Source organism: Thalia democratica, chromosome 1 (assembly GCF_965202585.1).
Source record: "Thalia democratica chromosome 1, ktThaDemo2.hap1.1, whole genome shotgun sequence".
NCBI lineage: Eukaryota > Metazoa > Chordata > Thaliacea > Salpida > Salpidae > Thalia > Thalia democratica.
In genome coordinates this window covers 23,561,880-23,585,864 of record NC_139165.1, presented here as the reverse complement: position 1 = coordinate 23,585,864, position 23,985 = coordinate 23,561,880, and the positions used below count along the sequence as shown (strand labels likewise).

The 23,985-nt window shown below is 28.4% G+C and overlaps 1 protein-coding gene across 1 annotated transcript; it reads right to left on the bottom strand.

Moving 5' to 3' along the window:
* Positions 1-474: 474 nt before the first annotated feature.
* Positions 475-23,479, bottom strand: LOC145834576 (uncharacterized). The gene is made up of 52 exons (XM_082942041.1): positions 23,285-23,479; positions 22,986-23,112; positions 22,613-22,636; positions 22,492-22,542; positions 21,969-22,046; positions 21,615-21,653; positions 21,328-21,399; positions 21,167-21,238; positions 20,772-20,837; positions 20,356-20,418; positions 20,209-20,280; positions 20,035-20,109; positions 19,668-19,733; positions 19,144-19,179; positions 18,529-18,743; positions 18,164-18,232; positions 17,696-17,858; positions 16,759-16,970; positions 16,568-16,601; positions 16,131-16,411; positions 15,556-15,679; positions 15,065-15,097; positions 14,645-14,925; positions 13,753-13,876; positions 13,268-13,300; positions 12,847-13,127; positions 11,955-12,078; positions 11,467-11,499; positions 11,046-11,326; positions 10,530-10,653; positions 10,261-10,296; positions 9,858-10,138; positions 9,327-9,450; positions 9,020-9,055; positions 8,617-8,897; positions 8,125-8,248; positions 7,857-7,892; positions 7,454-7,734; positions 6,923-7,046; positions 6,613-6,648; positions 6,210-6,490; positions 5,720-5,843; positions 5,410-5,445; positions 4,642-4,709; positions 4,280-4,349; positions 3,912-4,054; positions 3,413-3,536; positions 3,065-3,094; positions 2,725-2,844; positions 1,769-1,929; positions 1,020-1,143; positions 475-533 (listed from the first exon to the last, which is right to left on the bottom strand). The coding sequence occupies exons 1-52, from the start codon at positions 23,477-23,479 to the stop codon at positions 526-528; spliced, it is 6,096 nt and encodes a 2,031-aa protein (XP_082798167.1). The 3' UTR covers positions 475-525.
* Between the last annotated feature and the right edge of the window lie 506 nt (positions 23,480-23,985).

Below are 23,985 nucleotides of genomic sequence, written 5' to 3'. Positions count from 1 at the left end.
GACTGAAAGGTGATTTATAAAATTATTGGTGTCTATGCAAACGTTTACACTATAAAAGAATAAGTTTTAATTATGTTTAAATTACAAATAACAGTTTTACTTTACCTATGTTACGTTTTATTTAACAAGGTTCTTAACGAGACTAAAACAGATTTTTTTCCGTTGCTAACTCCGTAACTTTTTCAATTGTATTCTTTATAGATAACCATTTTTTGTGCAACTTTTAGCAGGTTAACCTTCTCTCAAAAAAACTTTAAGTATTGTTTTATATACAACTTAAACGATTAGCTCAATACAAATCGTAAAAACAGAAGGTTTTTAGTTTTTGTATCTATCATAAGTTGAACTTTTGGCGATGAAAACAATCAAAAAGTAAAAATAAACAAAGTGCTTGGGTGTTAAATTTATTTAAAAACTCGAAGAAGCATACAAAAACAAAGTTAAGTTGATACAATTCGAAAAGTGTTAAAGTATAAACTGTTTTGTTTTGCTCTTCGTAGAATCGTCCTTATTGGTCGAGTCGATTCAAAACTCTGAAAAATTTACTTAGTTAAAAAAGTATTTAAACGTTATTGCAATGTTTGCGTATTCACAGCTTTAAGCTCTCCTTCTAATGTAACAAGTTCTGCTAAAATAACTAAACAGTATATAACTATAAAGCTTGATTGTTAATGTTTTCATTATAACAAATCATGAACAAAACTAACTTTATTGATATACACAAGTTATAAGAAAAGTTTTATTTTTTTTCATTTTGATAGTTATTTTTAAAAAAACCAAAAAAAAAACAATCGTTTTAAAAGTTTTTTTGAGAGAAGGTTAGCAACTTAATTTTATTGTTATGATAATAAACAAATCAGTTTTTAAAAATAAACTTATTTATTTTCTGATGAAAATTACAGTAACAACATTGTAGTTTTTAAAGTTCTAAAATTGCTCTTAGATATGTCAACTAGTTTTTGTGATTTTTTTTGCTGATAAGACTCAATAAAAAATCATAGTTAGAAATAAAATCTAACTTGTCTTCCAGCTGGCGTCTTTCTTGAACAGCAACGATCCGTTATTTTTGTTGAGCTTCAGCCTGTAGTTCTGGTGTCTGATGAAGTGTCCCGGATAGTTCACCGACTCATAAGACACGTACCCCTATAAAAAACATTTATTTGCCAACTGAATTTTTAATACCATTCTTCTTAGTACTACATCTATGAAAATAACAATTCAAACGTCTACAGTTTACACTTTTTCAGTTGAGCTTTGTAATAAGACTCGTTTACTACGTATCCCTGGAAATAAATTACAGAAACGTCGACAGTACGAGTTACGAAAAAACAAAAGTTTATAAACAAGCACGTTAATATGTTATTACAATAATAGTTTTTTAGTTAAAATTACCCACAAAGACAAAATGTTACAAGATAATTATTAGGTTATGCATGAACTAGCCGAACATAAGTAAATTTATCTACTTACTTTGTTATGATTAGTTTAATGTAAATGAACGTCTTTTCTTACATCTAGAACGAATAGTTTTAGCGTACAAAAACTTGAATGTATTTGATAGTAATATTAATTAGTTTAATTTAATCGTGTTTTTTTATTAATTTTCTTTTAACAAGAAGCTTTCGTACCTTTGTTGTGGTTTAAGCAGATATCATTTAAATATAAAATGTAGCGGAACAAAAAGGTAATTTCAAAGTTAACATAAAATATAGAACTCAATGAAAACGAAAACAATCAACAGTAGTTAGTTTTATAAAAACGTGCTAACAGGGAAGAACTTGTCGTATCTGGGGTGGAAGCAGGCGTCTTTCCTGAACAAATCAGAGTTCTGGTACCCGTGAAGCCAAATCAGCCAGTTCGAGTGCCTCAGAAAGTGTCCCGGCCTCGGAATTGACTCGAAGGAGACGGTGCCCGGAACGTTGCAGATTCCTGGAGAGTTTTTTTTATTTTATCATTTATCGTTTAGGTTAATTTATTATTATTTATCGTTTAAGTAGGTAGACCGAATTCCTGATTTTCAATTCCTGGTGCTTGAAATCGTGCATAATCCCGGACAAATATTTACTAATTTTATGATTTTCTCAAAAATAAATTCTCATTTAATTTAATTACTAAACTGAGATCATGAGTGAAAAAGTTTACATTATATGATGAAACAACTGATCGGTTCAAGTAGTACTTTATATAGAATATTGAAAATTTATATTACTTATAAATTTGGAAGTTTGTATTTTATACTCAAACTATTCGTTGTCTTAGTATACAAAATTGATGTTAGTTTAAAACTTTATTACATAAGAAAATAAAAAACACTTTAAGCTAAAAAGTTATTTTAGGGATTATATTTTTTATACATAAATATTATAAAACCGCCTTTCAAAATAAAATAGGCATCTAAGTTTACTACCACTAAAAATTTTATAAAGAATTGTTTTTATAGTTACGAGTATTATTTTGAATCAACTTTGTTGCCATTTTAAGATTCTCTACTAATATGAGTTTTTATTTAATGCAATACAACTTTTATTAGTTTAATACCTATATTTGTTATTATATATCTATGTTTAACTTTTATTAACAAAATTGTCATATTTAAATTTTACTCATACTTCTAACCTTATTTTAGTTCATGGCTCTGCATTTGTTTTAAAGCATTTTTTCGTCCGCAGTGAAGCGACGTAGTGCGATAAAAGTTAAACATGATAATCAGTGTGTCTTTCTAACCTGGCACAAGTTTGAAGTGGGTCAGTTCCGGGTACTTGTTGGTCAAGTAGCCTTGAACGCCCTTTTCTATTCCCATCTTGAGGGCGGGAAAGTTGTAGGAGTCGAACATCGCGTCATTGTCTAATTTGTATTTATTTTTTTATTAAAAACAGAATGTTTTTATAAAGTTATTACCAAAATAAAATAAAAAGTTTCTCAAAAACAGTAAGTATGTCAAATTAATAATTACTTTTTTTATTACTCAAACAAATTTTGTTTTAAATAGAATTTGAAATTCGCAGTTAAAAACATACTAGTTTAATAAGGTTAGTTGTTATATAATTTGCAACAGTAAACTTACACAGCTGCAGTGCAAGAGTCTTGATGACTTCTGTTAAAATATTGTTTAGTTTAGATAAAGAAGTGTTTTTACCGATACAAACCGTTTTTTACAATTGTTAAACGGTAATTTTTCTATTAGCTAGTCTGTAGTATTAAAAAATGTTTCAAAAATGTAAATAAAACACACTTAAAATTATTTTAATTAAACAAAACTCTAGCCATTCGAATTTTATCTTTACTTAGTAGCTAATAAACTACTACTCGAAACTCAAGTTTTCTTTAAAAAGTTTATCAAAATCAAAAACTTATTAACTTGTACTAAAACTATTAAACTATTTTTTTTTAACATCGAATTTCAAAAACTAACGGGTCTTCCAACTGGCGTCTTTTTTGAACAACGGCGATCCGTCGTCTTTGTTGATCTTCAGTCTGTAGTTTTGGTGTCTGATGAAGAGTCCCGGGTAGTTCACCGACTCGTAAGACACGAATCCCTGAAAAACGTTTGTTTCGTGACTATTACTAACTGGATTTTGTTTTTATGCACTTTTATCTTTTTTTAAGTGCTAGATCTAATAAAGTAACAATTTAAACGTTAACTGTCTAAGATTTCTTAAAGTTTGTAATAAGAATTTTCTTCTTTTTCGTTTGATTACTTAATAACACTAACAAAAAATATTAAAGTCAAAAAATATATTAATTCTAGCTCACTAAACTTTAAAAAACTATCAACTAGAGTTTTTTTTCAACTATCAATCTGTAATGTACTTTTGTCGTTTGCTATGTAAATAAAAATATTAGAGAAATAAAACGTTTCTGTTGTGTTAGTTTTATAATCTCAAATTTGTATTCCCACAAAACCAACTCACAGGGAAGTACTTGTTGTATCTCGGATAAAAACTGGCGTCTTTTTTGTACAAATCAGTATTCTGGAAATTGTGAAGCCACATCAAATAGTTTGAGTGTCTCAGGAAATGTCCCGGTCTGGCTATGGACTCAAAAGAAATTGACCCTGAAATAACCAAATAATTGAAATTCAATTAACTGACGAAAACATTTGATTCAATAAAATACATTGTTTCAAAGCATAAACAACTTTTCTGTTTTTTAACTATAATTTTTTAAGCTATATTGAAAGCTCTTCATAATTTATTTTTCATTGTCCTCATAAAGTTTCTAAGCTTAAAGAAAAGTTTTAATATATATATATATATATATATATATATATGAAATTTACCCGCAACCCCTGAGATTCCCGGCACCACTTTGAAGTGCTGGTACGGCTCGTTTTTCTTGGTGAGGAATCCCTGTTAGTAAATGGACAGTTTTTAAATCAAAATATTACTAATTAATATATTAATAACAAGTTAATTAGATATAAATACAATGTTATTTATAAAGTTTACTTACTTCAAATTTGTAATGAGCTTTATAAGTTTATTATAAACAAACTTCAACTATTAACAATAACGTTATGAGTTGACTAAATAGTTTTTTTATTCAGTTATTTAATATTTATATTTTGTAATATAAAAATATTAAATAGTAGAGTTTTTTTATTCAATATAATTTTTTTATTTTCAATTTAAATTGCAGTACCTGGTCTCCATGCTCGATCCCCATCTTCATTCCGGGAAAGTTTTGCGAATCGAATACCACGTTCGGATCTGTTTTGAGCATAAGTTTAAAAAATGTACAGTTGTAACAAATACAAATTTTTTTACAATATGTTTTTTGATTTACAGCCATTATAAAAAACTATACAGAAAATTGTGAAAATAAAATATCTCGTTTTGACCTGTATAATAAAAAAGAACAATATAGAAAATGGTTTAGCTATATAATATATTATTAAAAAAAAATTTTTAGTATTAATAGATGTTTGCCAATTTTGTAACCAAGAAAGGTGTGGGTATCAAATAATAAGTTCGGCTCTGATTTTTTAAAATATAAGTTATAAAATAATTAAATTATAATTTATATGATAAGAGTATATCAAATGTTTATACATTGTTAAGTTATGTTTAAAAAAAAGTTTTTAAGAGTATTAAACTCTTTATTAAACTTTTCTGTACCTAACAATGAAAAGTAGCCTTACATCACATAAACATTATATGAAATAAATAAAAAGTATTTTTTGGATCTGCTTCTCACGTGGTTTTACCGCGCAAAAATTACAAAAACGTTTTTATTTAAATGGCCCTAATTTAAGCTTTAACTACAAACTCGACAACATAATTCATTATACTGTTTTACCACGTAACATTGTAAAAGACCATAGTTTAAAAAAAATTCAGCAGTAACAAAAAACTCAGATAAGTTAAGGTAGGTGTTTGACCTTGTTACAATTGATAAAAAACAACTTACATAAGTTCAACTGGCTCTGAGTCTGGCCACCGATCACTGCAAATAATTTATTTAGTTATTCGGAAATAAAAACTAATTTTTTAAATAATTTAAAACAAGTTTATAATTAAAAAAGAGTTTTTTTTTAACAGTTAATAAACTCAAACTCTAAACTCAAATTTTATTTTAAACAACAATTATTTCCTTAGCAAAATCAAGACAAACTGCTTTGTATGTTTGCATTAAAAATCTCTGACTAATCTTTTATTAAAATCTTTTATTGAAAATTTCTGACTAATTTTTTGTTAACATACACATTTCGAAAACTAACGGGTCTTCCAACTGGCGTCTTTTTTAAACAACGGCGTTCCGTCGTCTTTGTTGATCTTCAGCCTGTAGTTTTGGTGTCTGATGAAGAGTCCCGGGTAGTTCACCGACTCATAAGACACGAATCCCTGAAAACGTTTGTTTTGTGACTATTACTAGCTATATTTTAATTTTTATGCAGTAAATCTTTTATTTAAATACTAGATCTAATAAAATAACAATTAAAACGTATATGTTTACAATTTTTAAATAAAATTTTTAAATGAAATTTTTAATCTTTTTTGTTTGATTATTTAATAAAACTACTAAAAAAAACTTAAGTCAAATAAAAATGAACATTTTTACATCACTGTAAAATCAAAATTGATTATCTAGATTTTTTTAATCATTATAATTTTTTCGTTTGCTATGTAAATGAAAAGTAGAGAAAGTAAAACGTTTTTATTATCTCATACTCATGATCACAACTTTGTGAACGCGCAAAACCAACTAACAGGGAAGTACTTGTTGTATCTCGGGTAAAAACTGGCGTCTTTTTTGTACAAGTCAGTATTCTGGAAATTGTGAAGCCACATCAAGTAGTTTGAGTGTCTGAGAAAATGTCCGGGTCTGGCTATGGACTCAAAAGAGATTGAACCAGGGGCTCCGGAAATTCCGGGGACCACTTTGAAATGAAATAGTTCTGGATGCTTTTGGGTCAAATATCCTTGGTCAGTTTTTTCTATTCCAATCTTGTGATTCGGAAAGTTGTAAGAACTGAATTCTGCATTCGGGTCTGCATGAAAGTTTAATTTTTAAATAACTAAAATTTCAGTGTGTGAAAAGTTAAATTTTAATATTTTCAATCACACGCAACGCTTGTATGATTTAACTACAATGTATCGAAAAACAACTTACATAAGTTCAACTGGCTCTGAGTCTGGCCACCGATCACTGCAAATAATTTATTTAGTTATTCGGAAATAAAAACTAATTTTTTAAATAATTTAAAACAAGTTTATAATTAAAAAAGAATTTTTTTTTAATAGTTAATAAACTCCAACTATAAACTCAAATTTTATTTTAAACAACAATTATTTCCTTAGCAAAATCAAGACAAACTGCTTTGTATGTTTGCATTAAAAATCTCTGACTAATCTTTTATTAAAATCTTTTATTGAAAATTTCTGACTAATTTTATGTTAACATACACATTTCGAAAACTAACGGGTCTTCCAACTGGCGTCTTTTTTGAACAACGCCGATCCGTCATCCTTGTTGATCTTCAGCCTGTAGTTTTGGTGTCTGATGAAGAGTCCCGGGTAGTTCACCGACTCGTAAGACACAAATCCCTGTAAAACGATTAATATTATAGTTACAAATGTGACTTATACTAACTATTTTTTTTTATGCAGTTGATTAATTTTTTAAACACTATACCTAAAAAAATATCTATTTAAACGTCTACGGTCTAAGATTTTTTGAAGTTTGTAACAATTTTTTTAATCTGTTTTTTTCTGTTACTTAATAACATTAACAAAAAAAACTCAGGACAAAAAATATGAACGTTTTTACATCACGAGCACAAGATTTTCGTAGTTCACAAGATGAACGTATAATCAAAATTGTTTAACTAGATTTTTTTAATCAGTAGTATAATTTTTTCATTTGCCATTTAATTGAAAAATAGAGAAAGTAAAACGTTCTTATTATCTTACACTCATGATCAATACTTTGTGAACGCGCAAAACCAACTTACAGGGAAGTACTTGTTGTATCTCGGGTAAAAACTGGCGTCTTTCTTGTACAAATCAGTATTCTGGAAATTGTGAAGCCACATCAAAAAGTTTGAGTGTCTCAGGAAATGTCCAGGTCTGGCTATGGACTCAAAAGAGATTGATCCTGGTACACCAGAAATTCCGGAGACTACTTTGAAATGAAATAGTTCTGGATGCTTTTGGGTCAAATATCCTTGGTCAGTTTTTTCTATTCCAATCTTGTGATTCGGAAAGTTGTAAGAACTGAATTCTGCATTCGGGTCTGCATGAAAGTGTAATTTTTAAAATAACTAAAATTTCAGTGTGTGAAAAGTTGAATTTTAATATTTTCAATCACACGCAACGCTTGTATGATTTAACTACAACTGATCAAAAATAACTTACATAAGTTCAACTGGCTCTGAGTCTGGCCACCGATCACTGCAAATAGTTTATTAAGTTATCCATTAATAAAAACTAATTTTAAAATAATTTAAAACAAGTTTATAATAAGAAAATAATTGTTACTTAACAGTTAATAAACTCCTACTCTAAACTCAAATTTTATTTCAAATAACAATTATTTCCTTAGCAAAATAAAGACAAACTGTTTTGTATGTTTGCATTAAAAATTTCTGACTAATTTTTTTAACATCAAATTTCGAAAACTAACGGGTCTTCCAACTGGCGTCTTTTTTGAACAACGGCGATCCGTCGTCTTTGTTGATCTTCAGCCTGTAGTTCTGGTGTCTGATGAAGAGTCCCGGGTAGTTCACTGACTCGTAAGACACGAATCCCTGTAAAACGTTTGTTTTGTGACTATTACCAGCTATATTTTAATTTTTATGCAGTCAATCTTTCATTTAAATACTAGATCTAATAAAATAACAATTAAAACGTATAAGTTTACAATTTTTAAATAAAATTTTTAAATGAAATTTTTAATCTTTTTTGTTTGATTATTTAATACCACTAACAAAAAAAAACTTAAGTCAAATAAAAATGAACATTTTTACATCTATGTAAAATCAAAATTGATTAACTAGATTTTTTTAATCATTATAATTTTTTCGTTTGCTATGTAAATGAAAAGTAGAGAAAGTAAAACGTTTTTATTATCTCATACTCATGATCACAACTTTGTGAACGCGCAAAACCAACTAACAGGGAAGTACTTGTTGTATCTTGGATAAAAACTGGCGTCTTTCTTGTACAAATCAGTATTCTGGAAATTGTGAAGCCACATCAAATAGTTCGAGTGTCTCAGGAAATGTCCAGGTCTGGCTATGGACTCAAAAGAGATTGAACCAGGTGCTCCGGAAATTCCGGGGACCACTTTGAAATGAAATAGTTCCGGATGTTTTTGGGTCAAAAATCCCTGGTCAGTATTTTCTATTCCAATCTTGTGATTCGGGAAGTTGTAAGAAGCAAATTCTGCATTCGGGTCTGCATAAAAATGTAATTCTAAAATAACTTAAATTTTAGTTTGGAAAAATTTAAATTTTAATATTTTCAATCACACCTATCGGTTGTATGATTTAACTACAATTGATCAAAAAATAACTTACATAAGTTCAACTGGCTCTGAGTCTGGCCACCGATCACTGAAAATAATTTATTTTGTTGTTCAGGAAAATAAAATTAATTTTAAAAAAGTTTATAACAAGTTTATAATAAGAAAAAAATAATTGTTAATTAACAGTTAATAAACTCCTACTTTAAACTCAAATATTATTTTCAAAAAAATAATTTCCTTAGCAGAATAATGACAAACTGCTTTGTATGTTTGCAATAAATTTACTGACTAATCTTTTATTAAAATCTTTTATTAAAAATTTCTGACTAATTTTTTAACATTAAATTTTAAAAACTAACGGGTCTTCCAACTGGCGTCTTTTTTGAACAACGGCGATCCGTCGTCTTTGTTTATCTTCAGCCTGTAGTTTTGGTGTCTGATGAAGAGTCCCGGGTAGTTCACCGACTCGTAAGACACGAATCCCTGAAAAACGATTAGTGTTATAGGTACAAATGTGACTTATACTAACTATTTTTTTTTATGCAGTTGATTAATTTTTTAAACACTATATCTAAAAAAATATCTATTTAAACGTCTACGGTCTAAGATTTTTTGAAGTTTGTAACAATTTTTTTAATCTGTTTTGTTCTGTTACTTAATAACATTAACAAAAAAAACTCAGGACAAAAAATATGAGCGTTTTTACATCACGAGCACAAGATTTTCGTAGTTCACAAGATGAACGTATAATCAAAATTGTTTAACTAGATTTTTTTAATCAGTAGTATAATTTTTTCATTTGCAATTTAATTGAAAAATAGAGAAAGTAAAACGTTCTTATTATCTTATACTCATGATCAATACTTTGTGAACGCGCAAAACCAACTTACAGGAAAGTACTTGTTGTATCTCGGGTAAAAACTGGCGTCTTTTTTGTACAAATCAGTATTCTGGAAATTGTGAAGCCACATCAAATAGTTCGAGTGTCTCAGGAAATGTCCAGGTCTGGCTATGGACTCAAAAGAGATTGATCCTGGTACACCAGAAATTCCGGAGACTACTTTGAAATGAAATAGTTCTGGATGCTTTTGGGTCAAATATCCTTGGTCAGTTTTTTCTATTCCAATCTTGTGATTCGGAAAGTTGTAAGAACTGAATTCTGCATTCGGGTCTGCATGAAAGTTTAATTTTTAAATAACTAAAATTTCAGTGTGTGAAAAGTTAAATTTTAATATTTTCAATCACACGCAACGCTTGTATGATTTAACTACAATGTATCGAAAAACAACTTACATAAGTTCAACTGGCTCTGAGTCTGGCCACCGATCACTGAAAATAATTTATTTAGTTATTCGGAAATAAAAACTAATTTTAAAATAGTTTAAAACAAGTTTATAATAAGAAAATAATTGTTACTTAACAGTTAATAAACTCCTACTCTAAACTCAAATTTTATTTCAAATAACATTTATTTCCTTAGCAAAATAAAGACAAACTGCTTTGTATGTTTGCATTAAAAATTTCTGACTAATTTTTTTAACATAGAAATTTCAAAAACTAACGGGTCTTCCAACTGGCGTCTTTTTTGAACAACGCCGATCCGTCGTCTTTGTTGATCTTCAGCCTGTAGTTTTGGTGTCTGATGAAGAGTCCCGGGTAGTTCACTGACTCGTAAGACACGAATCCCTGTAAAACGATTAATATTATAGTTATAAATGTGACTTATACCAACTAATTTCTTTTTTTATGCAGATGATTAATTTTTTAAATAATAGATCTAATAAATCAACTATTTAAACGTCCATGGTCTAAAATTTCTTGAAGTTTGTAACAATTTTTTTAATCTTTTTTGTTCGATTACTTAATAACATTAACAAAAAAAAACTCAGGACAAAAAATATGAACGCTTTTACATCACGAGCACAAGATGAACGTATAATCAAAATTTTTTAACTAGATTTTTTTATCAGTAGTATAATTTTTTCATTTGCCATTTAATTGAAAAATAGAGAAAGTAAAACGTTCTTATTATCTTATACTCATGATCAATACTTTGTGAACGCGCAAAACCAACTTACAGGGAAGTACTTGTTGTATCTCGGGTAAAAACTGGCGTCTTTTTTGTACAAATCAGTATTCTGGAAATTGTGAAGCCACATCAAGTAGTTCGAGTGTCTCAGGAAATGTCCAGGCCTGGCTATGGACTCAAAAGAAATCGAACCAGGGGCTCCGGAAATTCCGGGGACGACTTTAAATTGAAATAGTTCTGGATGCTTTTGGGTCAAATATCCTTGGTCAGTTTTTTCTATTCCAATCTTGTGGTTTGGAAAGTTGTAAGAAGCAAATGCGGCGTTAGGATCTGTTTTCAAGTTAAAAATAAAATATTAAAAACTGGCAAAATGTTTTCACGGTGAAATTTCGATACTGAAATTTTGTGCAGTATTACTATTTAATATTTAGATAACAGTTAAATGTCTAAAAACAAATTGGAAAACTCACACAAGTTCAACGAAGTTGGAGGTATGGTTGGCACTGTAAGTAATATAAATAGTTTTAAACCTTTTTTCGAGAGACATTATATAGAAGTGAAAGAAGTTATAATTTTTACATTAGACAGAAAGGCTGTACTAAATTGCTAAATACTAGCTTATTAGCATTCAAAAGGCTTGTGCACTATTGTTAGTATGTTTTTTTTTTAACTAAATTCTTCATTAGTAACTACTTTAAATTCTTCTTAGTTTAGAGTTAAACTTTATATAGAAGTTCAATTTTTTTTTTAATCAAAACATTTTGTGTTTCTAAATTGTATAAAATCTTAAATATTTCAGAAGACTAGTGTGTCAACAAATGACCTTAACACATATAAAATGAATAATTCAATTTTGTTTTTAAATATAATTTATTCATTTACTTTCGATAAGCGTTTAAAACATAAACTTTTGTAGAGTCTTATAAGCTATTTAATCAATTTTATACCATTAACTAACATGTTTTCCAACTAGAGTTCTTTTTAAACATGTCAGTATTATCATCTTTGCTGATCTTAAGCATGTAGTTTTGATGGTTTATGTAAAATCCAGGATAGTTCACCGATTCATAAGCAGCAAATCCCTGATTAAAAAGCATCCATATTAGCTGATTTGGTTATTGTTCTCTTGCATAAAAATCTAGCAGCAAATCTATGATAAAAAACGCTATACTCACAATTCCCTCCCGCTAAAACTTATTTCAACTAGAATCAATTTTCACCTAATCTAGTCCCACCCGAAATATTTTATTTGTTTATAATTTATTACATACTGTTTATTGAACGATAAAAAAGCGCTCAAAAAGTTTGTTCTAAGGACCTTTTGTACGAAAAAGCCTTTTAGTTATCGCTTCGTACACCACATGTTTCAACTATTTCTCACAGGCTAAAAATTTAAATTTTTTAATCTAAACTTTCAAACCTTATATCAAAACTTTTCTAGTATAAAATTCAGCAGCAAATCCCTGATAAAAAACGGTATACTCATAAATCCCACCCGCATAATTCCAACTGACATCAACTTTAATCCGATCAAATCCGAATCGAAAATTTTTTTATTAGTTATTTATGCATTTTTTTTTAGTTTTTTTAACATCACTCTTACTCCTAATCTTTACCCTCGTTTGGTAATTATAATTTTTATTATATTTTTTTATTAATTTTTTCTTTAAACTTGTTTGGTTGGAAATTGCGCGCGGTTTGGAACTGAGCATGTTTCGTGAAAATCATATAAATTAGTAAGTTTTTCCAGTGTGTATAAAAAATCCATTTAACGAGCTGTTTAAAGATCTTGTAACAACTCAACTTTAATAAAAAAAAGTTGTTTTATAGCTAATAAATTTAAAACTCACAGGGAAGTACTTGTTGTATCTCGGGTAAAAACTGGCGTCTTTCTTGTACAAATCAGTATTCTGGTATTTGTGAAGCCACATAAAGTAGTTCTTGTGTCTGAGGAAATGTCCAGGTCTGGCTATGGACTCAAAAGAGATCGAACCAGGTGCTCCGGAAATTCCGGGGACGACTTTGAATTGAAATAGTTCTGGATGCTTTTGGGTCAAATATCCTTGGTCAGTTTTTTCTATTCCAATCTTGTGGTTTGGAAAGTTATAAGAAGCAAATGCGGCGTTAGGATCTGTTTTCAAGTTAAAAATAAAATATTAAAAACTGGCAAAATGTTTTCACGGTGAAATTTTGATACTGAAGTTTTTTGCAGTATTAGTATTTAAATATTTAAATAACAGTTAAATGTCTAAAACAAATTAGAAAACTCACAAAAGTTCAACGAAGTTGGAGGTATGGTTGGCACTGTAAGTAATATAAATAGTTTTAAACCTTTTTTCGAGAGACATTATATAGAAGTGAAAGAAGTTATAATTTTTACATTAGACAGAAAGGCTGTACTAAATTGCTAAATACTAGCTTATTAGCATTTAAAAGGCTTGTGCACTATTGTTAGTATTTTTTTTTTAACTAAATTCTTCATTAGTAACTAGTTTTAATTCTTCTTAGTTTAGAGTTAAACTTTATATAGAAGTTCAATTTTTTTTTAATCAGAACATTTTGTGTTTCTAAATTGTATAAAATCTTAAATATTTCAGAAGACTAGTGTATCAACAAATGACCTTAACACATATAAAATGAATAATTCAATTTTGTTTTTAAATATAATTTAATCATTTACTTTCGATAAGCGTTTGAAACATAAACTTTTGTAGAGTCTTATAAGCTATTTAATCAATTTTATACCATTAACTAACATGTTTTCCAACTAGAGTTCTTTTTAAACATGTCAGTATTATCATCTTTGCTGATCTTAAGCATGTAGTTTTGATGGTTTATGTAAAATCCAGGATAGTTCACCGATTCATAAGCAGCAAATCCCTGATTAAAAAGCATCCATATTAGCTGATTTGGTTATTGTTCTCTTGCATAAAAATCTAGCAGCAAATCTATGATAAAAAACGCTATACTCACAATTCCCTCCCGCTAAAACTTATTTCAACTAGAATCAATTTTCACCTAATCTAGTCCCACCCGAAATATTTTATTTGTTTATAATTTATTACATACTGTTTATTGAACGATAAAAAAGCGCTCAAAAAGTTTGTTCTAAGGACCTGTTGTACGAAAAAGCCTTTTAGTTACCGCTTCGTACACCACATGTTTCAACTATTTCTCACAGGCTAAAAACTTAAATTTTTTAATCTAAACTTTCAAACCTTATATCAAAACTTTTCTAGTATAAAATTCAGCAGCAAATCCCTGATAAAAAACGGTATACTCATAAATCCCACCCGCAAAATTCCAACTGACATCAACTTTAATCCGATCAAATCCGACCCAAAAATTTTTTTATTAGTTATTTATGCATTTTTTTTTAGTTTTTTTAATATCACTCTTACTCCTAATCTTTACCCTCGTTTGGTAATTATAATTTTTATTATATTTTTTTATTATTTTTTTCTTTAAACTTGTTTGGTTGGAAATTGCGCGCGGTTTGGAACTGAGCATGTTTCGTGAAAATCATATAAATAAGTAAGTTTTTCCAGTGTGTATAAAAAATCCATTTAACGAGCTGTTTAAAGATCTTGTAACAACTCAACTTTAATAAAAAAAAGTTGTTTTATAGCTAATAAATTTAAAACTCACAGGGAAGTACTTGTTGTATCTCGGGTAAAAACTGGCGTCTTTCTTGTACAAATCAGTATTCTGGTATTTGTGAAGCCACATAAAGTAGTTCTTGTGTCTGAGGAAATGTCCAGGCCTGGCTATGGACTCAAAAGAAATTGAACCAGGGGCTCCGGAAATTCCGGGGACGACTTTGAATTGAAATAGTTCTGGATGCTTTTGGGTCAAATATCCTTGGTCAGTTTTTTCTATTCCAATCTTGTGGTTTGGAAAGTTGTAAGAAGCAAATGCGGCGTTAGGATCTGTTTTGAAGTTAAAAATAAAATATCAAAAACTGGCAAAATGTTTTCACGGTGAAAATTCGATACTGAAATTTTGTGCAGTATTAGTATTTTAATATTTAAAAACATTTAAATGTCTAAAACAAATTAGAAAACTCACACAAGTTCAACGAAGTTGGAGGTATGGTTGGCACTGTAAGTAATATGAATAGTTTTAAACGTTTTTTTTGAGAGACATTATATAGAAGTGAAAGAAGTTATAATTTTTACATTAGACAGAAAGGCTGTACTAAATTGCTAAATACTAGCTTATTAGCATTTAAAAGCCTTGTGCACTTTTTTTAGAATGATTTTTATAGAAAAACTAAATTCTTTAGAAGTAACTGTTTTTATTCTCCTAAGTTTTGAGTTAAACTTTATACAGAAGTTCAATTTTTGTTTTATCGGAACATTTTGTGCTTTTAAATTATATAAACTCTAAAATATTTCAGACTACTAGTAGATCAAAAAATAACTTAAATACGTAAAAAGAAACTATTTTAAATACCTCTAAAACATATAATATAGTCATTTTCTTTCGATAAGCATTTAAAACAAAAAATTTTGTACAGTCTTATAAACTATTTAATCAATTTTATAATATTTACTAACGTGTTTTCCAACTAGAGTTCTTTTTAAACATGTCAGTGTTGTCATCTTTGCTGATCTTAAGCCTGTAGTTTTGATGGTTTATGTAAAATCCAGGATAGTTCACTGATTCATAAGCAGCGAATCCCTGGTAAAAAAACAAAAACATTAGTACGTTTGAATAATTAGTTTCTAGTATAAATATAATGTAGCAAATCCCTGATAAAAAAGAATATACTAACAATTCCTACCAAAACTGTTTTATTGTTTTTTCAAATGCTCTATATACCCTTAGTTGGATACTTTTATTTTTATCGTTTTTTGTTTTTATTCTACTTTATACACTTTTATTACTTTGAATTGATCAGGTTAGAACTGATTTGGTCGGAAATTGTGCGCGGGTTGTAACTGAGGCTGTCCCATAAGGTCATACGAATTAGTAAGTTTATTCAGGGTGAAATCAGTAAAAATAAAATCAGTAACTAAACTATTTAAAAATGGTATTTTAACAAATGTCTTTTTTGGTTAAAGAAAAAAATCTATTAGAAAATTCAAAAAAAAAAAAACTTTTATCAATTACCAAATAAATTAAAACTCACAGGGAAGTATTTGTTGTATCTTGGGTAAAAACTGGCGTCTTTTTTGTACAAATCAGTATTCTGGTACTTGTGAAGCCAAATTAAATAGTTTGAGTGTCTCAAGAAATGTCCGGGTCTGGCTATGGACTCAAAAGAAATCGAACCAGGGGCTCCGGAAATTCCGGGGACGACTTTGAAATGAAATAGTTCCGGATGCTTTTGGGTCAAATATCCTTGGTCAGTTTTTTCTATTCCAATCTTGTGATTCGGGAAGTTGTAAGAACCAAATGCCATGTCCGGTCCTGTTATTTAATGGTTTTCATTTTGAAACGATGGACCAAAAGTCTTGACGATGTAAACAAAAGGTAAACGAAATAAAAACAAAATTACAGGTGTTGAAATAAATTGCTTTCAGAGAAAAGTACAAATTAAAAATCATTTAAACTAAAATAACTCACCCAGCTTTACCTCAGGCGCTTTTGTCGGTTGAACCTGTTAATTTTTTGTTTCAATTATCATTTAGTTAACCTTGGACAAAAGATACAAACACTAAAAAAGCACAGTCTATTACATTCGATTAGCTGGATAATCTGCAACTTAATTTGCATATTTGCTGAGTCAGCTTTTTTTTTCAAATATTTTGTAAAACCTGGGGTGTCGGTTTCGTGGTTGTCAGTTTGACCGGGGTCACTGTCTTCACGCTCGGCTTGAACGTGGTCGTTGGCCTGTGGGTGGGTTGCACCTGCTTGGTGGGCATTGTGGTTGTCATGACAACCGTCTTCCCCGGCAGGGTCATGGGTACAGGCTTTGGCTTGATCACAAGGGGTTTGGTTTGCAGCAGCCCGTGCATAAGGTCCGTGTCTGTGGTTTTATTAAGTTTATATTTGGCAACACATTTTGTAAAAGTATTGAATTTTATTGTGTGTGTATTAAAAATAACTAAAAAATATAAAACAGTGTCAAGTTTTTTTTTCAAAACGTGTTCATAAACTTTATAAACCATTTTTCTCACGGTAAAAGAAATTTGCTAATTTGAATAACTAATTGTGTGCTGAATCTACTTTATTAATTTTATTAGTTTTACATGTTTGTTATAAAAAGATTAAAAAACATTTTTATTTTGAAAAAGAAAATATAATACATATAGTTTTACAAAAAAATTATCAAAATTAGTAAACTTATGCTGTAGCTGTTGGCTTTCTTATAATGATCGTGTTTTTTAAAACGTATAAATAAATTGAATTGGAAATTTACTTATACTAAAATTACTTCATTTCTTAAACTGATCGTAATTTACGTACATAACATGTATGTATGTTTGAGAAAATAATAGTAGTAAACTACCTATTAAAACTGCTCTACACATGTATAACAAACAAACTTCATGAAAAAAATACCTGTTGTATAAATTGCACAATCTTAGAAGACGTTTTTGTGCAAAATACGACTTATTATTGTATTATATATTGTATTACATTTCAATAAAGAGTTACTTATTCCTAAGCTGCGCGCTTTCTTGCACTGATTTTCATACTAATACATTAACACATTCATTTAATTATTCAAAATACACGTAAAAACTTTACCGATCCTGAAGCTGCTGGACTGCTTGTACTGTCCTTCGCCGATCTGCATCTTCAAAGCTTCGTCCTTCGTCAACGCGAGCAAGATCTTCAGCGGCACCTTGACGTTCGGGTTGAAGGTGACGTAGCGGCCCGGCTGACCCGACAGCTCGAACGAGTCCGTTCCCTGCGTTCACGTGTATATAGTTTGCGGAAAAGTGTGTGCAAAAGTTTGAAATTTGTTATGAGCCTTCAAATTACCTCATAGAAAAGCTCTCATAGTAAAGAATGTTTTTAAAACAGTTTAAAAAACAAAATAAACTTTAGTTCAAAAACTTTGTTTGTATAAGCATAAAAATGCAACATTTTCAAATGTAGAGTTTTCGACTCTGAATTATGTTCTTAAACTTACCTCAATAAATTTATTCAGTAAGATAAGCACCAATAAATATTACAAAAATGTTTTATCTTATACTTGGAAAAAAATCAAACCTGAACAAACACGTCTCTCTTCGGGATGAAGCTCTGCAGTTTAGCCAGCGAAGCGCTTGCCGTTTTGCCCTTTAACATTTTTATCATAATTTATTGTACAGTCATCTACTTTTGAATTTTTTTGTTTACAACAATCGTAAACGAAATATAATTTTTTTTTATTAGTTAGCAACAATTTCGATTATTAAAAAGGTGTTACCCTTTTTTATTTCAACTTCAACCCGTTATAAAAGTCTGGTGTCGTTTCCAATTTTTTAAACACGTTTTTTTAATACTACTAACATACGTAATTTCTTAGTTTTTTATTTTTTATTTACCAGTTAAATTTAAAAGTTTAAATTCAACAACTTTAAATTCCATTCAACCTTCAACTTCCAGCCGTCGTTGGGGTCGGCGGTCAAGTAGTGTCCCGGCTGCTGCAAGCTCTCGAACGACACCGTGCGGTTGTCCGATCCGTCCAGCCCCCTGACGATCCTGAAGCTGGTCTGCATCTTGGTCTTCGTGGGCACCATGCCCACGAAGCCCCTCAACACCGCCAGCACGTGGTCGCCACTGGGGTTGAGGAGGCGCGCCGATGATACTGTTTGTTGGGTTATTTTATTTTATTGATATTTTTTATTAGTTTTGTTAAAATTTAACTATTTGTAGTTTTTTACCCTCTTTTAAAGTAGAAGGGCAGTATAGAAAAAAACATAATAGAACTCAAGGGCGGAATATTTTGTTGTTGGATTTCTTATATTCTTTAGTAATATTTAATGTTAGATATTTATGTAATATTTATTAATCCATGCGTTACTTGCTAAAATGTACTTAAGTAAGTTTTTTTTTTCTGAGTTCGTCTGTTCATTTACTTTGTTAGACTTTCTATTTACTTATCTATTAGTTTTTTTTATATGCTTTTTAAACATTATTGTACTTTATGAGTAAATCATTAGTTGATTTTTTTTAATGCAAGTCATAGATAAATAAGTAAAACTAACCCAATGCTTGATGAACGTTTTTCACTGAAAGCATTTCTAGAAAAAAAGTGTTTAGTAAGTCATTAGATTAATATTTTTTGTTGTACATTTTGTGTTTTAAAATTAATACTTTTTGTTGTACATTTTGTGTTTTAAAATCAACATTTTTTAAAACTAGTATTTTTAAAAAAATTTCGATAAAAGTAATATACTGTATATCACAATAAAATTGCATTTATTTAGTTTAAGTTTTAATTGTTTTTGTGCAGTTTACTGTTTAAAAACAAATTAAACTAATACTTTTAAAATTAATTTATTAATGAAAATAATTGAAAACAAAATTATATAAACTTTTAATCACTTATTTTTATATTCAAAAAAATAAACAGTTTAAATTAAGCTATGTGGGTGGCAAAAATTAAAGTAAACAAAAAAATATTTATAAGTCACTAAACTAAAAGTTTGTTTATATAGAAATTCAGTTAAATGCAATTGAAAATAAAAAACGTTTAAATAGAAAGTAAATTTAAATAAAAAATATTTACTTTCTCTAAACATTTCGGCAAGCTTTGTTTTCATTAAAGCTATTTGTTCCGCTTGTTCCTTAGTAGCTGTAATGAAAAAATAATAAATAGCATTTTTTAGCTCTAATCAAACAAACAACTATGCATATCAACATTGTTGCAAATAACCAAAAACTATACAAATTTAGTGGTACGTTAGCTTATATCTTTAAACTGAGTAAACGATGTATGCTTGATTAAAAGTGTTATAATTCGTGCGAAACTTTTAAAATATAAAATTTTATAAGAATAATTTATACTGTAATAATTATCAAAAGCAGTTAGTATACAATCAAACATTTTTTTTAAATAGCAGTATAACAATACTTTTTTCTTAATTAGTTCTTACTTTTATGGTGCTTCATGAGCTCTACTTCCTTTATTTTCAACGCAGCAATTTCCTTTATTTTTTCAGCAATATTTTCTGTTTGTTTTAAATGTATTTTAACACTTGTTATTTATTTTTGACTAAAGCTGGTTGTTTTAAAACACTTATAATAAAATATATTAATAATGTTTTTACTTTCACAGTTCGCTTTGGCTTCTTCGAGTTTTTTCTGAACTTCCGCGTGTTTGGCGTTGTTCATGTTTTCATCTGTCAAAGTTTTTGTAGTTTTTTTATAAATTGAAATATTTTTTTTTTTATTTTTATTTACACGCTTTAACTAACTTTTGATGTGCAAAGTCAAATTGGCTTTAATCGCCCCCAGCAGTGTATTGAGTTTGGCATTTTCTGTGAAAATTTCAAAAAGTTATACGAAAATCATAATTAAAACTAAATTTTTTGTGTTTATAAGTAAGTTTGTCTAAATTATTTATTTACTTTATGTTCTTGATTAACATGAACAGTTTTAAAACAATATTACATTTTTTGTTGTTACATAGACTACAAAAAATAATGAAAAGAAAATCTTCATACTTTTTATTCAATGTTTTTTAACAAAAAAAAAATGTTTCTTTAAATTTTTTGAATAGTTGTGCAAAGTGTTAAACTCTACAATGCTTAAAATATATTTTGTTTGTAAGCAACTGTACAAGTTAGTATTTTGAAAGCAAATAATAAAAAATATTTTTTTTATATCAAACCGGCAACTCTTGCAGTTATTTGAGCATTCAAGTCATTCTTTTGTTTCGACAACAAAACTTCTTTTTCTGTAAAAATAAATTGGATTTATTTTAAACCAGTGTAACTTAAAACTTACTTTTAATTTAGCTAAAAGAAAGAGTTATGGAGCAGAAACAAATTAACGTTTACATTATGAGCTAACATAGTTTAATTGATAAAACCGACAACATTTTGTTAAAAAACAAAGTTTTTGAAGCTTTACTTTGAGAACGTCAATGACGTCACAACAACATTGACGGAAATAGTATAGTTTTTAAAAGCTTTGTGAAATAAAATATTAAACAAAATGAGTAATATGTTAATAATAAGTTGCAAATAGTATATAAGTTAAACAAAATTATATAAAAAAACTAACCATTCAAAGTCTTGGTCAAGCTTACAAGTTTAATGTTAGCATTGTTCAGCTTTGTGACCACTGCGTTGTGCTCTGTTATAAAAAAGTATTAAAAAAATGTTTAGCATTGAAAAGTTTATTTATTTTAATCATTTTTTATAAAATAATGATTAATAATCTACTTTGCACGTCTTGTCCAAGTGCTGCAATCTGGCTCTTGAGGCCCTTGATTTCCGTTTCTTTTTTGGCGCAGTCTGAAACGTAAAAATTTAATGTAAGTTTAAATAAACAGTAATATAAAAAGAAAGATTATTAAAATTTCAAATACTGTTTACTTCAAATGTAAAAACAAATAGTACGGTGTCAGTATTTCAAAATGTATATTCAAAACAAGTATTTTTTTAATATAGTCTAAATATGTAGCTTTAAATTAGTTATACAGAATCATAGAGATATATGTTAATCTCACCTTCTTTGATTGTTGCAATTTTTCTTTGGTTGTCACGCTCTAAAAGTAGTTATGATTGTTAATTTTTAATTACAAAAAGCTCAATAGCACAAAGTATTTGTGAATTTTTCAGTGATAAAAACACTATGCTTTGTATTATTGTTTTGTTTATCAGTTTTACTTTTGGTAACATAAAGCAAAGATAATTTTTATGTTTGATGTAATTTTTAGTTTATTTTATTGTAAAACTTAAAAATTATTTTTAAGTTCATGCTAAAATTCGCTCTATTTTTGTATTAACAAACATTATTTTTTTAATATAAAACCTTGAGCTTTAACTTCATGTTAACAAACATTATTATTAATATAAAAAACCTTGAGCCTGCATTTTTTCTTTCAAGTCGGTGACGTTCTTGTGATACTGATCAATATCAGAGCGGTCGTCGATGATCTCTGAAATATTAATTAAAAACTAGTTTAATATTATCGTCCCTTGTAAACAGTTTCATTGCAATAAGTTAACTAAAACTAGATATAAAATTATTGTTTAAATTAAACTTTAATTGTTAATAAAACAAGAAAACTACAAAAAAAATTATACTCAATTTAAAAGTATCAAAAATATTTCTTAAAGAAATTTAAACTGATTAATATTTCGAGAACAATACTAGTCAATTATTCACATTGATAATGGTGATTTATTTTACGAAAATAATTTATATTGTAACAACTTAACAAGTACTAAAATAATTGTCGTACATTCTAATAATTTTGATAAGAAAAAGAGAACAAAAAATATACCCAAGTTAAGTATTAAGTATGATGTTACAAACAGATAACGAAAATACTATTGTTTCTGTAAACTTATTTGTTGTTATTTAAATCAAACCAAACTGACTAGTGTTTTGGGTGATGACAACTTTCATGAGTTCCTCTCTCGTGAGATGGTCTGTAGATGTTAAAGTAGTTAGCACTTTTCAGTATTAAGAAATTAAAAACAAACAAAAGTAAAAACTTACTGATATCATGGCCATAAAGAATATCTGCAAAATTTAAATGTTTTATTAGTACTATTTTTTAGTATTACTAAACGAATTTAAAAGCATTTAAACTATAATAAAACTATAAGACAAGTATTAAATAATCTACACTATTATATTGAATTCATTTAGTATATCAATACTTAAATAAAAATTCCTTGCATAGTTTTAAATAGTTAAAAATAAAAATTTAGTTGTATGTTTCAACGCAAAACTTTTGTATTTTAACTTTAAAATAGATATTCTTAATCTACTATATCGAACTACACATAAACTAATAAAAACATCATCACGTTTGAATCTAATTTTAACTATTATAATATATATTATAATATAATTAATTCAAACTCACACAAAACGTGGTCCATCCATCTTACGTGGTGCCTGGTCTTTATGAAGTCAAAGTAGTAATCGTTGTCGCACTTCACGTTGTTGTCGTGCAACCAGTTCCTCGGCTTGCAAAAACTAGCTGCTGCTCCCTGTGATAAAATGGTTTATTTTGTGAAGATTGAAATTAAACAGTTTAACTCGTATATAAAAATTATTTTAGCTTACAAGCTGTTTTAGTAGAAAAATAGGGTAGTTCACAAGTTAAGTTTCAACCAAGTTAATCCAAGTGCAATATTTTCAATTATTTTTAATCAAACTAACAGTGTGTCCGATTGGTCCGGGCATTCCAACCACTCCCCTCGGTCCCTTCACCCCACTCTGCCCCTGGAAGGTGTTTTTGACCAGGTTCTCGTTGCAAGCCACCTTGACGAACCCCGGTCCGCTGCATTTGAGGGGGGAAACCCCCAAAGTAGATACCAAGCTGAACAGAAGAAGTACACCGACGTACAACTTCATGGTTTTATAAATTCTAAAAGGTACAATTTATAAAATTTTATTATTTTATTTTGATTCATTTAAAAATGTTTAATTTTTAATTTTAAAACAATACAACAATTTTTTTAAATTTTAAAAGTTAATTTTATTTTTGTGTTCTACAACCTTTGATTTTTAACCGACGTACCTGCTTGTTATATAAATAAACACTTTTCTATATATCTCTCTTATATCAGATTTTTCTTTTAAATATTTTTTTGTAATTTTTTAATTTTAAAATAGAATAATAGATTACAATTAAATAGTAAAAAGATAATACATTACTTTTTTATGGAACTAAATTATAAAAATTTCTAAATAAAATCTATTTTATTTAAAAAGTTTATAATAGATAATATAACTTTCAGAAACTTACTAAGTTATTAATGGTTTTGTTTTGAATTACGTCTTTTTATTATACTTCCACGCATTTTCTTAGTCAAAATATAAACAATAACAGCCTACGTTTTTAAACGAAGTTTTTGATT